At 49.2% G+C, this 14,675-nt stretch overlaps 1 protein-coding gene across 1 annotated transcript in view; it reads left to right on the top strand.

The window, feature by feature from the left end:
* ST8SIA2 (ST8 alpha-N-acetyl-neuraminide alpha-2,8-sialyltransferase 2) overlaps positions 1–14,340 on the top strand; it is a 33,899-nt gene extending 19,559 nt beyond the window's left edge. Inside the window, exons 5-6 of the mRNA XM_069798483.1 lie at positions 972–1,265; positions 11,791–14,340. Coding sequence (XP_069654584.1) covers positions 972–1,265; positions 11,791–12,076 — 580 coding nt within the window. The 3' untranslated portion in view covers positions 12,077–14,340. The remainder of the gene's footprint in view (positions 1–971; positions 1,266–11,790) is intronic.
* Positions 14,341–14,675: the final 335 nt, after the last annotated feature.

Below are 14,675 nucleotides of genomic sequence, written 5' to 3' on the forward strand. Positions count from 1 at the left end.
GGCTGATTATCAAGGCAGATGGTTAGGATGCAATTCCTGCTCATTAAATACTGTAACTTCACTGTAAAACGCCTCAGGAGACCATGCAGTGTACTAACATGTGGGTACCCTCTGGTTTTCACCACGCTGGGGGTGCATCTCTCTGCATCCCTCCATTAGCTGGTCACCTGTCCCATATACCCAGCGCCATGTGCATGGCATGCCCACGGCTTAACGGCTGTGGATCCCCCCTCGAGGAGCTGTAGGAAACCACCATATAATGAGGGTGATTTGTTGGCAGTTTATCCCGGAGCCCCTCAGCCCTTGTCCCTGGCGTGACGCAGAAGGTTATGGCATGGGAGCTCCCAGGGGAGCGTGTGTGCCTGTATCTGCATGCACAGCCTGAGAGGAGGCACCGACTAATACTACAGAAAGAGATGTTTTTTGAAGGTCACAGCCTCCAGACAGCCAAACCCTATGGAGACCTTGTCCTGGCATCTGCTGCCCACTGGTATCATTATCACTGCCAGTGCCACCAGGTCTGCTGTTAGCAGACACTTATTGGGAAGGGAAAAGGGACTTGGGATAATATTACTCCAGCAGGGCTATAATTAATAGGTGATTGCTTTCCTTGCGTGGGAAAGACCGTTTCATTTCAAATCTGCCATGGCAGCAAAGATGGGAGGTTTGTTGCTATGTGTTATTTTTGAACCACACCAGAAGAGATACCAATCCGTACAAACCCACCCACCAGACACCAGTTATTTCTGTTATTAACATTGCCCCAGAGGAATATGCACACACATGACGGCATGTCAGAGCCTCTCTAATTTATTGCAGAGACTCATTCTCACTCCTCCTCCTCCCCAAAACGAGGGTGAATGGGCACATCTGTCACTGTCCATGTCGACTTCTGGCATCAAACACCCCTTGTGTTTGTCACTGCCCTCTCACGTCCATTGTAAAAGGCTGTTTGGTGTTTCCCCTCGCAGGTGCAATCTGGCCCCTGTCCAGGAGTACTCGCAGGACGTGGGCATGAAGACGGACCTGGTGACCATGAACCCCTCGGTCATTCAACGGGCCTTCGAGGACCTGGTGAACGAGACTTGGAGGGAGAAGCTGCTGCAACGCCTCCACAGCCTCAATGGCAGCATCCTCTGGATCCCGGCGTTCATGGCCAAGGGGGGCAAGGAGCGAGTGGAGTGGGTGAACGAGCTCATCCTGAAGCATCACATCAACGTCAGGACTGCCTACCCCTCGCTGCGCCTGCTGCATGCTGTCCGAGGGTGAGAGCATTTCTGGTGTGCTCGGAGCCAGGATTTTGTGAGCCTCCTGAGCCGGGGAGCGATCGATGGGTTTGTGTCAGAGGCAAACGGCGTGAGCTGTTTCTTTCTGCAGACCGTGAGGAGGACTCCACAGGCAGTGGCTGGTCCCTAGATGAGAACTGGAGACCACCTCGCAAGCAGGGGCTCCCCGCTCTGCACTTTGAGTGTGAGGTCTTTTAGCCATGCAATATAGTGAGCCTAAGACTTCCAATGCTTTTGTGGCTGTAAGCCTGGGTGTCACCATGATAACTCCCCAACCTACGGTTAGGGCTTTCCTTGGAGAAATGTGTTTGTGATGAGCTAGTGATGAGGTTTGTCACCTTGTGCTTGAGTGACACGTGCAAGTCTCACACAGCTTCTCAGGTCAGAGAGCTCATGGCAGCCTGGACGGGCTCAGCAGTGGCAGAGGCCCAAGGGCTGTTCCTGAGTAGCCTTTACACTCCTGCAGTGGTGACAATTGCACTGCTCATCTTAAATGACCAGCCAAGGCAGGGAGGGGACTGACATAGTCTGGTCCTGCTGGGTGAGATTTCCGTGTAAACGGCTTGGGGATGGGGTAGGCTCTTGCTTTCTTGCTTTGTTTCTCTAGAGAGTTCATTAGGCACTCAGGGAGTCTAGGCAGGTGGTGGCTTATGCTGGAGGTGGCTTAGCGGCAGTAGTTGTCCTCCCTGATCCTGACTAGACCCTGTCAATCTCCCAGGATGGGATTTCACTCGTGTAGCTGGTACTCCCACCTCTGAGCCTCAGCATTAATGTTTCTTGATTGCTTTGAGTACTTCTTTGCCTGCACACCTCTGAGCCTGAGCTCTTCTGGTCAGTTGGTCCATGCTGGGTGTTGCTCTGTCCCAGCTCATGTTGCATGTCAGTGCGGGGGGTGGGCACAGGACAGTTTTTGGGGTCATTTCCCACAGGAGAAAGCCTAAGGGGGGGCTCCAGGGAGAGGGCTGTGAAGGGCAGCTCTGCAGGCAGCCTGGGCGGGCTGGGAGGAGTGGAGGCTCTGGTGCTGTGGTGCATCCCAGGCAGCAACAACGGGTGAGAAGAACCATGTCTGCCCCAAGTGCCTGTGTTTGAGACTTCAGAGAGGGGGCCAGAGAGGCATCTTACAGAAAACGCTGGCTTTGAGGTAAAGAAAGGGAAGGAAATGATACCACAACTCACAGAAAGGGAGGAGATGAAGAAAAAAAAACAAAACCTACAACCCAAATTCTGAGCTATTTCTAGCTGTAATTGACTTACTTTCGTCTGTCAAAATAGAATTAAGCTCCTGTAATAAGCCCTTTAAATCAACAGGCTGCTAATCCTGTGCTGGCAACCATTCCCAGTGCCAGAAACTTCCTGTAGGAAGCTTTGCAGAGGAATTGGCAAGGGCTGGGCATCACTTTCCCACAGGAGAGGAGGAGGATGCCTTGATAAGCTCTGCTGCTGAGCTTATCTTCTAACTCTCGGCACCTTCCTGGCCCTCCTGTGCTGCAGCCCTGCAGTCCAGCTGGTTGGTCTTTGGCACTCTGGTTGTCCATGTGTATCTCCCACAGAGCAGTGTTGGAGCCACCACCCGTGGCTGGCAGGTCCTGCCTGGCTGGAGGGGATGCAGGCATTTTGGGACAAGCCCAGGGGTTCAGCACTGTATCTCAGTGCAGGGGTTGAGGCACCACTCTCCCCCGTGGCTTGTAATAGTGTCTTCTTTTTGTATGTGTTAGTGTTCCTGTGGGTTTTAATGGGATCCCATGCAAGGAGCATGGGTTCAGGCTCCTGAAAACCTACAGGGGCTCAGAGGAATGTAACCAGTCAGACCAGCAAGAGAGCGAAGTGGCCACTGTTGGTGGATGTCTGGGATGCATATGGTACCAGCACGTGGTCGGACACTGGCTGATGCTGATGATGACAGGCTGTAAGTACCCAGTCTGAGCTACAGCCAAGACCTCGATCCTGTCCTTTGCGTTGGTCACTGTGCTGTGGGGCAACGGAGAAAGGTGGGTCATGGCTGTGCAGAGGCAGCGCTAATTCAATTAGAACCGCAGAAGCCAGTGCTAATCCTCATCAGGGCTTGCCCTCTAAGCCAGGGGAGCTGCTGCCTGACCTGCCCTCTTGCTCTCACACTTAACAGCAGGAAAACAAGGATGCCTACTAATTAACAATTAATACAATTAAAACTGCAGCCCCCTCAGAAAGCCAGAACTGATGGGAGCACTTCAACACCTACCCAGTGTGTTGTGGCCTGGCCAAGGAGCTGTGCAGAGGGAGCACCCAGGGCTGGGGGGCAAAGGGCTGTGCTGTTCTGGGGGAAGGCTAGAGTCAATGTTAACCCTTTCCTTGGTGCAGCCTCCTCAGGTTTGGGCTTGGATGGATGGAAGAGTGATTCAGGGAGTATTGAATGAACTGGCCACAGCTGAGGGAGGGGAGTTATGCTGAGGCTCTTGGTGCTATATAGGAAGTCTCTCAGGTATCTATAGGGTTGTCTTGACCATCTGCTCAGGGTAATTGATATGATGTAGTTTGGAATGAAGAAGGAGTCTTTCCTCAGGTCAAACTGACCAAAATCACTAGAATTTTACTTATTCATCTTCTGTGGTACTGTCTAATTCTTACGATCATCCTATATTTTTGCTTACGAGCTCCTTGCTGTTACAGGGATGTGGTCTCCAATGACTTCCTCTGTCTCTCCAGCTCTCCCTGCAGAACATGCCACTTCGTAGCATTACACTTTTCTTTGACAGATCTGAGATTTGTGAAATGAATACGTTTTGTGGCATATAGCATGCAGCAGAGAATCGATAGTCCACAAAGCCCCACACAACATCCCTCTGTGCTGCAGTGGGCTGCAGTTGCAGAGATGTCCCATCTTCTCCTTTGCTGGATAAAGCCACCCTTTATAATCTATCCTAAGTTGATTTGGAAATCACAAAGAAATGGGAGAAGTCTTTCAGCCAAGACACTCTTTTATATATTTTTTTTTTTCAAGGAATAGCACTTTCTACAAAGGCTAACATCTCAGCCACCTTCAATTTGGCTACAAAAGCTTTGGCTTTTCTCTTCCTTCGCTACCAGCAAAATGCATTTGTAAGTTCTTGACTCCTCCTTGAACCACAGTATTTATTGTCCTGCTCTGCTTTCCCCCAGACCAGAATGCATTTCAGTGGCAATTGAGCATTTTTTCCTATAATTTTCAGTGCATTTGGGGTATTTGTAGAGTGTGTGTTGCTGAGATAAGTAAACAGCATTTGGTTTTGTTGTCCTTAGCAGCATCATTTGAGACATCACCTTCCTAGCTGTGAGGTTGCCTTAAATGTTTGCTGATAGCTTTTGGTGTCGATGATTCTGGATAATCTATGCAGTAGGACGGAGGCTCTTCTTACACAGTTAAACTCACCATCTTCACACCAGGAGGGGAGAGAGCCATCAGCATTTCCGTGGAGAAGCTCAGAAGGAAGCCGAGTCACTACCTAAGGCTGAGGAGGAAAGCTGTGCCGTGGCAGGGAGCCAGCTTGCGGGGACGGGGACGGTGCCATGCGTTTCAGGGGTGCGTGACTCACTTTGGAGCGATTCTATAAAATGTCTCCTGAGCAATTCATCTGGCGAGCGCAGTGCTCGTCTCCTGGCTGGGAAGCAAGCAAGCCCCTTATAAGTCATCTGTTAGTGTCTCCAAAAAGCCTTGTAATTCCTATTGCCAAGCAGCTTTTGTTAGAGAAATAACACGAAATGCAGGAAGCAGGGGAAAAAATTGTGTCTGGAGGTTTGACTATCACTCCTTGCAGAGAATTCATGGACATGTTTCAGTTTGCCTTGTCTAATCTAGTCTAGCATTTCTCACTGTGTCCATTACGAGGGTCTCTTGGCAGTAACCAATTCTAATCCCATAAGATTTTGTTAATAGCTTCTTGAAAGAAAAAAAAATAAAAAATCAATATATCTTCTAGCTCCTTGGCTAGGTCTCCCATTAGGTTTAACATCCAAATAGTTGTGACAGTTTACATGCTGTCTTCACAACAGTGATCACCTTGCTGAGGGTCCATAGCTTGCGTAGTGCATCTCTGCCATGTATCCTCAGAAGTGCAGCCTGGTGGGGCATAAGGTGAATTCATCTTTGCCTCAGATGTCTCTCTGGGTCCTCACACCCAGACAACATCTAAGCCTTTGCTGATTTTTCAAGGCAGTGCTCTCAGCCGCTGCCTTTCCCATCCGTCAGCCATGGTGGAAACCCTCCCCTGGTCCCTCCTTGCCTTCTGTCCTGATTATGCAAACCTCATGAAGTTCAAGAAGGGCAAGTGCAAGGTCCTGCACATGGGTCGGGGCAATCCCAAGCACAAATACAGGCTGGGCAGAGAATGGATTGAGAGCAGCCCTGAGGAGAGGGACTTGGGGTTATTGGTTGACGAGAAGCTCAACATGAGCCAGCAATGTGTGCTCGCAGCCCAGAAAGCCAGTCGCATTCTGGGCTGCATCAAAAGAAGTGTGGCCAGCAGGTCGAGGGAGGTGATTGTCCCCCTCTGCTCTGCTCTTGTGGGACTCCACCTGGAGTACCGCATTCAGCTCTGGGGCCCCCAACATAAGAAAGACATGGAACTGCTTGAGAGGGTCCACAGGAGGGTCAGGAAGATGATCAGAGGGCTGCAGCACCTCTCCTATGAGGACAGGCTGAGAGAGTCGGGGTTGTTCAGCCTGGAGAAGAGAAGGCTCTGGGGAGACCTTATAGCAGCCTTCCAGTACCTAAAGGGGGGCTGCAGGAAAGATGGGGAGGGACTTGTTACAAGGGCATGTAGTGACAGGACAAGGGGTAATGTAAGAGGGTAGATAGATTAGAAGTAAGGAAGAAATTCTTCACTATGAAGGTGGTGAGGCAGTGGAAAAGGTTGCCCAGAGAAGTTGTGGATGCCCCATCCTTGGAAGTGTTCAAGGCCAGGCTGGATGAGGCTTTGAGCAACCTGGTCTAGTGGAAGGTGTCCCTGCCAATGGCAGGGGGGGTGGAACTAGGTGATCTTTAAGGTCCATTCCAACCCCAAACCATTCTATGATTCTATGCCACCTCCTTTCCAACAGCCTTTGCCTTGCTTATAGCTGTACAGGACACATGTGTGCAGATTATTCTCCTAGCCTGTTGCTTTGATTGCATCACCCCGCTCTTTTGCATCCCTCCACAGGCTCCCCTTTTCTCTAACACATCAAACCTAAGCTGCTGCTTTTCCTTTTCACAGCCCTCCCAGCTCATCTTTTCTCGCTCTGTCTCGAGATCAGTTCTGCTGTTGATTAGCCAGCATCATCCACCTGTGGGTTTTCTAAACCAGCTACTTTATGCTTCCTCCCTTATAGTACTTCATGCTTACAGGGGCTTCTCTGAAATATCTACCCTGGGGATTCATGCCTTAAAGCCCTTCCTCTCTGGTCCCACAGATGGTTTAAGGACAGTGGTCCTGAGCTCAGGTGAGGGAAGAAAATGACCAAAGGCTGTAGGGGGACAAGAGAGCCGTTCAAAAGTGTGTGACTGGGGTAGGATGTGAGGGACTATGACTGCCCCGTAAAGTCACGTATGGGTTAGATCAGTGGATATCCCACAAATAAATCCTTGTGTGAGCTATTATTCTCACCCCTTCTGCACTTGAGGCACATTGTACCTGAGCTGTGGTGTGTCTGCACTGAGACCCCAAGACAGTTAATTTGTTCTGGTTAATCAGGAAGAAGATTTAGTCTTTTCTTTGTCAAAAGAAGGGGAGGGACATAGGATGGAAAGGGGAAAGAAATAGGGTAATTCTCTTCCCAGTTACTTTCCTCTTCTTCTGTCTGTTTGGAAATGCTTTAACTTGTGGGTGTTGAGTACCGTGTGTGTTTGAACGGCATCGCAGAGCTCAAGACCTGGAGGAGAAGGGTTATTTATCTGTGACTCAGCATTGATTTGCTTGCACCAAGTCACCAAAACCAGACCCTAGCCACATGGTACAAATCCAGTCTGGATATAGAGGCTTGATTTGGTGTTTGGGCTTTGCCCAGCCTGGGGATAAATCCAACTCTGATTCAAGATCCAGCTTTTGGAGTCAGCATTAGCATGAATCTGGATGGGAACCTGCCCATTCCTACCTGTCCAGCACAGATCTCATCACTGTATGTACCTCTCAGCTATTTTGGTGGAGGTGACAGGAGACTGGATACGTGGACAGAAAAGGGCTGGGAGAAGCTGGGTGGAGGATAGTGGTTGCTTCCCGGGCTCCAGCACTTCATCTCCATCCACCCAGCAGCTGAGATACATGCTGTGCTCTGTCCTCGCCCGCACCAATGTGTCGGGGCACTCGCTCTGATTATCTGTAGCTGGTTTTTCATGAGTATTAATGGGAGCAGGATGTGTATGGCAGACTTATAATATGCTTCTGACTGTCAGGACTAGCATCTCCAAAACAGCTTGTGTTTGTATCACACTTTTGTGAAGAAGCTGTTTTAAAAGGGTCTGAAATTGCATTATTTTAGTTAATTCTGATCTGTATCACTACATAATGCAGCTGATAGTGCTGAAACTTGATTTCTTCATTGACCTGAGTTTTTTATTCATTTCATCAAGGCAATGGATTTTCTGTTCATTTTATCCTGCAGGTTAACCCTTACCTGGGGTTACAAGTTACTTTAGGGTTTTCTCAGACATATCAGGAGGTGATGGGTAAGCACTGAACAGGACCCTGCCCTCACTAGCGGTCCTCAAACACTGCCTGCAGGGAGGAGTTTTGCACCCAGTGTTTCAGCCCAAATCAAGGGCAGGCTGTGCTCCCTGAATTCAGCGATGCGGGGGGGGGGGGGGGGGGGTGGTGAATACTGTCAGTGCGGTGGGGTGCGTGCTCCAGATGTGCGATGTGGAGGCTGCCACCTTCCCTCGGGTGGGAGCTACAGCTTCCTAGGGGCAGTTTCAGAGCATTTTGTCTCCTGAAGGATTCTCACTGGGCTGTAAGCTCCAAATACAGCAGTCGCTTCCCCTGTGGCTATAGTGCAGCCCCCTCGCAGGAGGCACACACGGATGGTCAGGCAGCCAGCAGCAGTGCTATGCAGTTCTGCTTAGGACACTTCTTAAGTTTCTTGGAAACCTTTTGGAAAATTGATGTTGCTGAGGAGCAACGAGAACCACCTACCAGCTAGGACGAGGACGAGACTCTCTGAGCTGCTCTTCTTGAATCCTCTGTCCTTGGCTACCATCAAGTATTAGTTCAGATAGGTGCTAGGGCTTGTGTCTGGGCTTCCTCCTCAGAAAAGATGGCCTTGAAGATCTGATGGCATTTTCCATCTGTCACTATCATGATCTGAAACAAGAGCTGTCTCAGACAATTTTTGCCTGACAGCATCACAGTTCCTGTTCATAGCTGCATCCTGCGCAGGCACCAGCCTATCTCTGTAGCTGCTTCCACCCCTGAGGGTTTATTTACAGAAATGACACAGCACCAGCTTTTGAAGGAGGTCCACGCTGTGAGAACAGCTCTGAAAAAGAAGGTATTGGGTTTCAGGACTGCTCGTTGCTCTTCTCTTTTAATTGCTGTCTCTTTCCATAAAATGTTGCAGTTAATAGTTATGGTGATTGGTGTAGCCAATTTGAAAAATAATTACTGCCTGCTTCAAGATTATCTTTCCTCCTAATTAAAATCCCGGACCTCACATATTAAAGGTGCGCTGTTGACACAGCATCCCATGTGCGCCCAGACAACCTCATTTGGATTTACAGAATTAATTAGGTTTTATTTCCATCCCCAGCTGTTCTCTCCTGCACCAGGAATGTGGCCACTGTCTCAGTTGGCCAGTGGTGGGAGAGATAAGAGGGAGATCTTCCTGCATAGCTCCCACGCCCCCATCACAAAACAGTCATTAAAAAGTATTCCCCAGACCTCACCAGAGGATTTCCCACCTTCACTGTCCAGGAAACAAACTGCAAGCACTGTGGCATGGCCTATGTTATGGTTTGGGTGTTATATATTATGTATGTCACCTGTGTGGGTGGGCTGGGACAGCCTGAAGTCCATCACCCCCTCCCAAAGCTGCAGCCAGCAATGAGAATTTATGATGCTGTAGGAGCCAGATTTGTCATCCTTCTCATTTTCACAATGCCATACCTGCAGTAGAGGGAAATACAGAAAAAAGAGCCTGTTTCTGAATTTTTATTATAAGAAACTGAATTGTCATTGTTCCCTACCCTGATAATTATTGAGTGAGTGCTCACTAGCTGCGTGTGCTGAGGTGGATACACTGGGCTGGTTTTGGTAGGGCTGCTTTTGGGTAGTGGTTGCGCACGCTTGTTGGTCTTGGTAAGGCTGTTTGTGCGTGCTGGGTTGCAGAGGACAGCAAGCTTCTTCTGTAGGTCATTTCTGTCATTAATACGCTTGAAACATTGGTGGTCACGGGTGGTAACCATGTGCAAGGGTCACTTCATCATGCTGTCAAGGTCATTGTACGTTCATAGAGTTTTTACAGCCTCGCGACAAAACCCAAAAGTTAATCTTTTGGGCAGCTGTAAGGTCACCAGTATCTTTCTGTGCTCCAGCTGGTAAATTGATAAAAGGAGACTATTAAGGCTAAAGCAGCTTGCAGGACAAACCCAGACAGTTGTCTTCCCCCAACGCCAGCCGGTTAATGTGGCTTGGCAATTCTTCCCAGGTAGTTTCCCTGCTGCATGAGGATACCCTAATTCACAGTGTTAAATGGTTGTGATAATCTCCCATTTCTCTCCGCTCTCCAGGGGTCTAATGTGCTTACCCATAAACTCATCAAGGAAGCTGTTTTATGGCTACCTGTGGGAGACGATTGCCTTGGCACCGCAGCGAGCATTGCTGTGTCCCCATAGCACAACCCATATGGCTGGGCAATCCCAGAAAATGCTGATGCCGTGCCTCTGAGATACTCGTTCTCACCAGTTTTCCCCCAGTTTCTTGTTCCTTTCTCATGCTGGATGCCAAGGAGATGAGTCAGGCAAGGAGAACCTCCCCAAAACATCGTACTTGTCTTTTGCTAAAGCTACAGGTGCTTGGACAACCCTGGGGTGTGGGACCCCCATAAACCCCGCTGTGCCCGTCCTGCACATGCTGAGGCAGTCACTCTTCTTCCAGAATTTGATTCACCAGAAAAGTCAATTTTTCTCTTATCTGGCTGAGAACAAGCAAGTACGTTTTGTGCCTTGGTTGCTAAATTTTAATGGCTTTCATGAAAAGCTAATTTGCAGGATTAAGGCTCAGCTCTCCCAGGGGTTCCCGCTGTCTGAGTGCTGCACCCTCAGGAGCTTGACGGAAAGTGCGAATGAGGAGCAAGACACTTCCCGTGGCTCCACGTGCGACAGCGGGACCCAGCTCAGGATCCCAAACCTCTGAGTGAGGACACAGAAATGCCACGTGCTTTGGTCCACTTCCTCATGCTTTTTATCCAAAGCGCTGTCAGTCACTCACCTGAACTGAGGCCCTTTGAAATATCTATTAAAAATAATCCAAGGGCTTGAACGGGCTGTGACAGGGTGGGATGCGCTGCCTGCACCATCCCTGCCTGCTGTGGGGCAGCGGTGGCATCCGATGTGCTGGGGGAGGAGGGATTGCACCCGGGGGGATGACATCTTCTACCTCCCTCAAACTTTTTGCTTTCTGATTTTGCTCCTCTGACAGTGTTTTTCTGCTGAGCAAACCAGATAAGTTGCCTGTGCAATAAAATCTGGGCGCTGGAAACATTTTCTTACAGGATGTTGATGCTGCAATAACTTTTATCAGCAGCCCAAAACACAACCGCTGATACCGTTTCTGCTTGTGCATCACTACAGGGTGCCTCCTTCCCCTGTTCTTATTGCCATCCCTCATAAAAAATAACGCACTTTTCAGCAGCGAGCACAGCTGACCTCCGTATCGCATATTATGTATTGCAATATGCCATATTATGTATCTCATGGACTGGTGTTGCAGAGTGTGGTGATGTATTTTGGTCCAGGATCACAGTAGCAATCGCTGACTGTAATGGGAACACAGTGTGTTTTAGCTCTTTCAGCCTGGTGACCCTTTATTCCAAGACAAATGTTTTACAGCCCTATTTTGTTTACCGTCAGAGTAAAAATGTTCATTCATCAATGAAAATCATCAGCTTGTGTGTGCGAGAGTGTGTCTGCTTCAAGGGGTTGCTGGAGTCTACTTGACATGTGGATGGTTTGGTCTGTGGTATTGATCTCCTAGGTTGACTGGAAGATAATTGTAGGCTGAAGTACTGAAGGCCACCATTGCAAGCAATTTGTTTTTCATAAAGGATTGCCGAGGCATGAGATGCTTCAATGCCATAGCAACAAGTGTGATGTAACCGCCAGACAGAGAGCAGGAGGATGCTTATTCATGAAGCAATCCCTAGAGAGGCTTTTTCTTGGCATGGAGAACTCTTCTGCTAGTCAGAAACCTCTCAGTTTGAATCACCAATATATCTCAGTCAGAGGCTGGAGAGAGAAAACGTGCAAGACACGAGCTTGGTGTGTGGCGGGAATAACACGCTTCCCTCTACTCTCCCTTTGCAGGTACTGGCTAACAAACAAGGTGCACATCAAGCGACCCACCACAGGCCTCCTCATGTACACCTTAGCCACTCGATTCTGCAACCAGATCTATCTCTACGGCTTCTGGCCCTTTCCCCTGGACCAGAACCAGAATCCGGTCAAGTACCACTACTACGACAGCCTGAAGTATGGCTACACCTCGCAGGCCAGCCCGCACACCATGCCCTTGGAGTTCAAAGCCTTAAAGACGCTGCACCAGCAGGGAGCCTTGAAGCTGACAGTGGGGGAGTGCGATGGGGCCACGTAGGGTGGTCCCCGGCCACGTTCCTGCACAGCCACAGGAGCAAGGGAAGGGGGCGGAAAGGACGAGTGGTGCCTGGTGGGGTTGGTTATCTTTGTTAATGCGCAGAACAGCGACACAAATATATATACGTGGTACCTATATATATTGACCTGAGTATTATAACTGTTTGGTGTTCACCAAGGAAGGGGCAGGAGAGATGCGGGAGCATCTGGCATGACTGGCCTGAGCAAGACCCCCTGCCGTGGGCTTGCTGGGCTCAGAAGGGCGTTCGACCTATGTCCGAAAGGTGTGAAGGTGGCCTTGGTTTTTGAGGGTATGTTAGGTGATGGGTAAACGTTAAGCCGTTTGTCGTGACTCGTCCGAGGTTGGTAGTTAGTTTGTTTGGCCAAGGACGCCGGCGCTGGCACTCTGCAGCGAGGCACGTTCTTGGCCCCGTGCTCGTGGCGGGGAGGGGAAGGGGCAGGGAGCGGGGTGGGCAGGGAAGGTTTGTTGGCGGCTCTCACGGCCGAGGGACTGCCTGCAGCACCGAGCAGGAGCCAGCTCCTGCCCAGCAGGGACTGGTGCCCGGCAGAGTCACGCACAGATCCACCCGAAACACGGACCACCGGGCTGAGCGCAGCCTTTGGAGAGGCGAGGGGAAGCCTCCTGGGCTGCAGCGTGATCTCCAGGAGGTGGTGGGACACTGTGCTAAGCTGATCCCAGTGACATTTGCTCGGAGAGGAGATGCGAGGGCCTCCAGAGAACGGGCGCATCAGCATTGAGCCGGGTGGACAGCGAGGAGACCGCTGAGCGTGTATTTTCTCTTCCTTTCCTAAGGAGCAATTTAGAAAGGAGCAAAGATGCTGGAACGTGGCAGGAAGGAGGTTTGCTGCCACAAACCGGCACCATTAGTATTAAGTGTCCAACTGTGCCACAGTCAAAGACACTCAACATCTGTCAGGGCTCGTGAAAACCATAAGTACATCTAGCTCTTAATTCCCAAATGCTACCTGCTAAGCAGCCTGCCTTCTCTCCCCCTCCAAAAATAACTGCTGAAATATTGGTGATAGGCCTGAGACCCAGCCAAGCAGAAATACCGCAGGACTTCAGGGGACTTTGTTAAGTCTAAATAATTTATTTTCACTTTGTCCACAAAGAACCAGCATACAGTGCTGTATTCCTGAAGTCCTGCTCGGTCTTTTCTTTCAAGCTCCGATTAGCTCTTACTCTGAAGAGTTAAATAGGATGTCAGATGGATCTTGATGGGATGCTTGCCTAGTGATGAACGTCAAAGAAATAATCTTTTCCCCTTATTTTTTTTTCCAGAGAGAACCCAAAATATAAAGAAGCTTTTATAACCACGTCTGCTTTTCTCTAAGTTTTGGGTTTTTTGAGGGAAGCATCTAGATTGATCTGATTAGCCCGTTTAATTTTCTGCTTCTGTAGTCTACTCTATTTGTCTCCTAATTAGCCAGAATGCAGGTGAGTCCAGGGTTCAGTGAGTGCAGTTTGGGTTTAATTTGTGGCACAGTAAATAACACTACACAGGCAAGCCTTGGACACGCGCTGCAATGCTTTCATGGCTGGGTATCATCACCTTTGTGCCTCCTCCTACTGCTGTGGTTTTTAAGTCAAAAAGTGTACAGTTTGGGACTGAAATACTTGAGATTGTCTCTTTAAAAGCTGAGTGCTTCAAGTGGTAAAAGGAAGAGCTCACTTTCATGTTTTGGGATGTAGAAGCTACTGTACCCATAGGAGCCTCCAGCCTGCTAATTAGTGTCAGATGAAGATGCCTAAGATTAAGGTATAAGCAACATTACGGTGGATAAATGTAGGCTAATCTGCCACCGAGGGGATGTTTCTTTCCAACTCCAGAAAATTATTTCTTTTATGTATTTTTTAAAACCTGGCTTTTTTTTTTTTGCTTTTTTTTTTTTTTTTTTTACTTGAGTTTAGTTGCACAATAAAGCTAAACCTGGCTGTGAACCTCAGCTTAAGCTGTTGGGGTTTCCCGAGATAGGAGGAGACAGAGAGTAAAACTGCAAGATGGAAGTAGTCTGCAATCCTGAGGAGCTTCCCATGATTAAGGAGTGGTTGTTAAAGCTGAATAATTCCCTGGTTTGTCCCTGGCATGGAGGAGGGACAGAGTAGGGATGAAGCTGCAGGGACTGCTAAAGCCAACCGTTGTATTGAGGGGCCTGGGCCACGGTACTGATTGCTGTTAGCAAACCTTCTTTTTAAATAAAAATACAAGAAATGAAATAAATGTGCGGGGGGTTTATTTTTATTTTGTATTTATTTTCATTGACTAGAAGGGCAAGAAGGGGGGCCAAGACCATGAAATGCCATGCAATTAAATGGGGACACTCTGTGACCTTCTTTGCCAGTGAAGGAGAGGGGAAGGCTGGGCTTATTTGCCCATCTGGGGTGGATGTCAGTGCTCTGCTAGGGGACATCTGAAGCCACCAGGATGTCCTCACTGTGCCCAGAGAGATTATTGAGCTGAATCTAACAGCAGTGCAACAGGGGTGTGCTGGGGGGGGGAGTGAAAAGGGGGTGGGAGAGGGATTTCGGGTGCCCTTGAAGCAGCTTCTGGATCAAAGCACAGGCAATTTATAGGCAA

Source organism: Haliaeetus albicilla, chromosome 12, assembly GCF_947461875.1.
Source record: "Haliaeetus albicilla chromosome 12, bHalAlb1.1, whole genome shotgun sequence".
Classification (NCBI taxonomy): Eukaryota; Metazoa; Chordata; class Aves; order Accipitriformes; family Accipitridae; genus Haliaeetus; species Haliaeetus albicilla.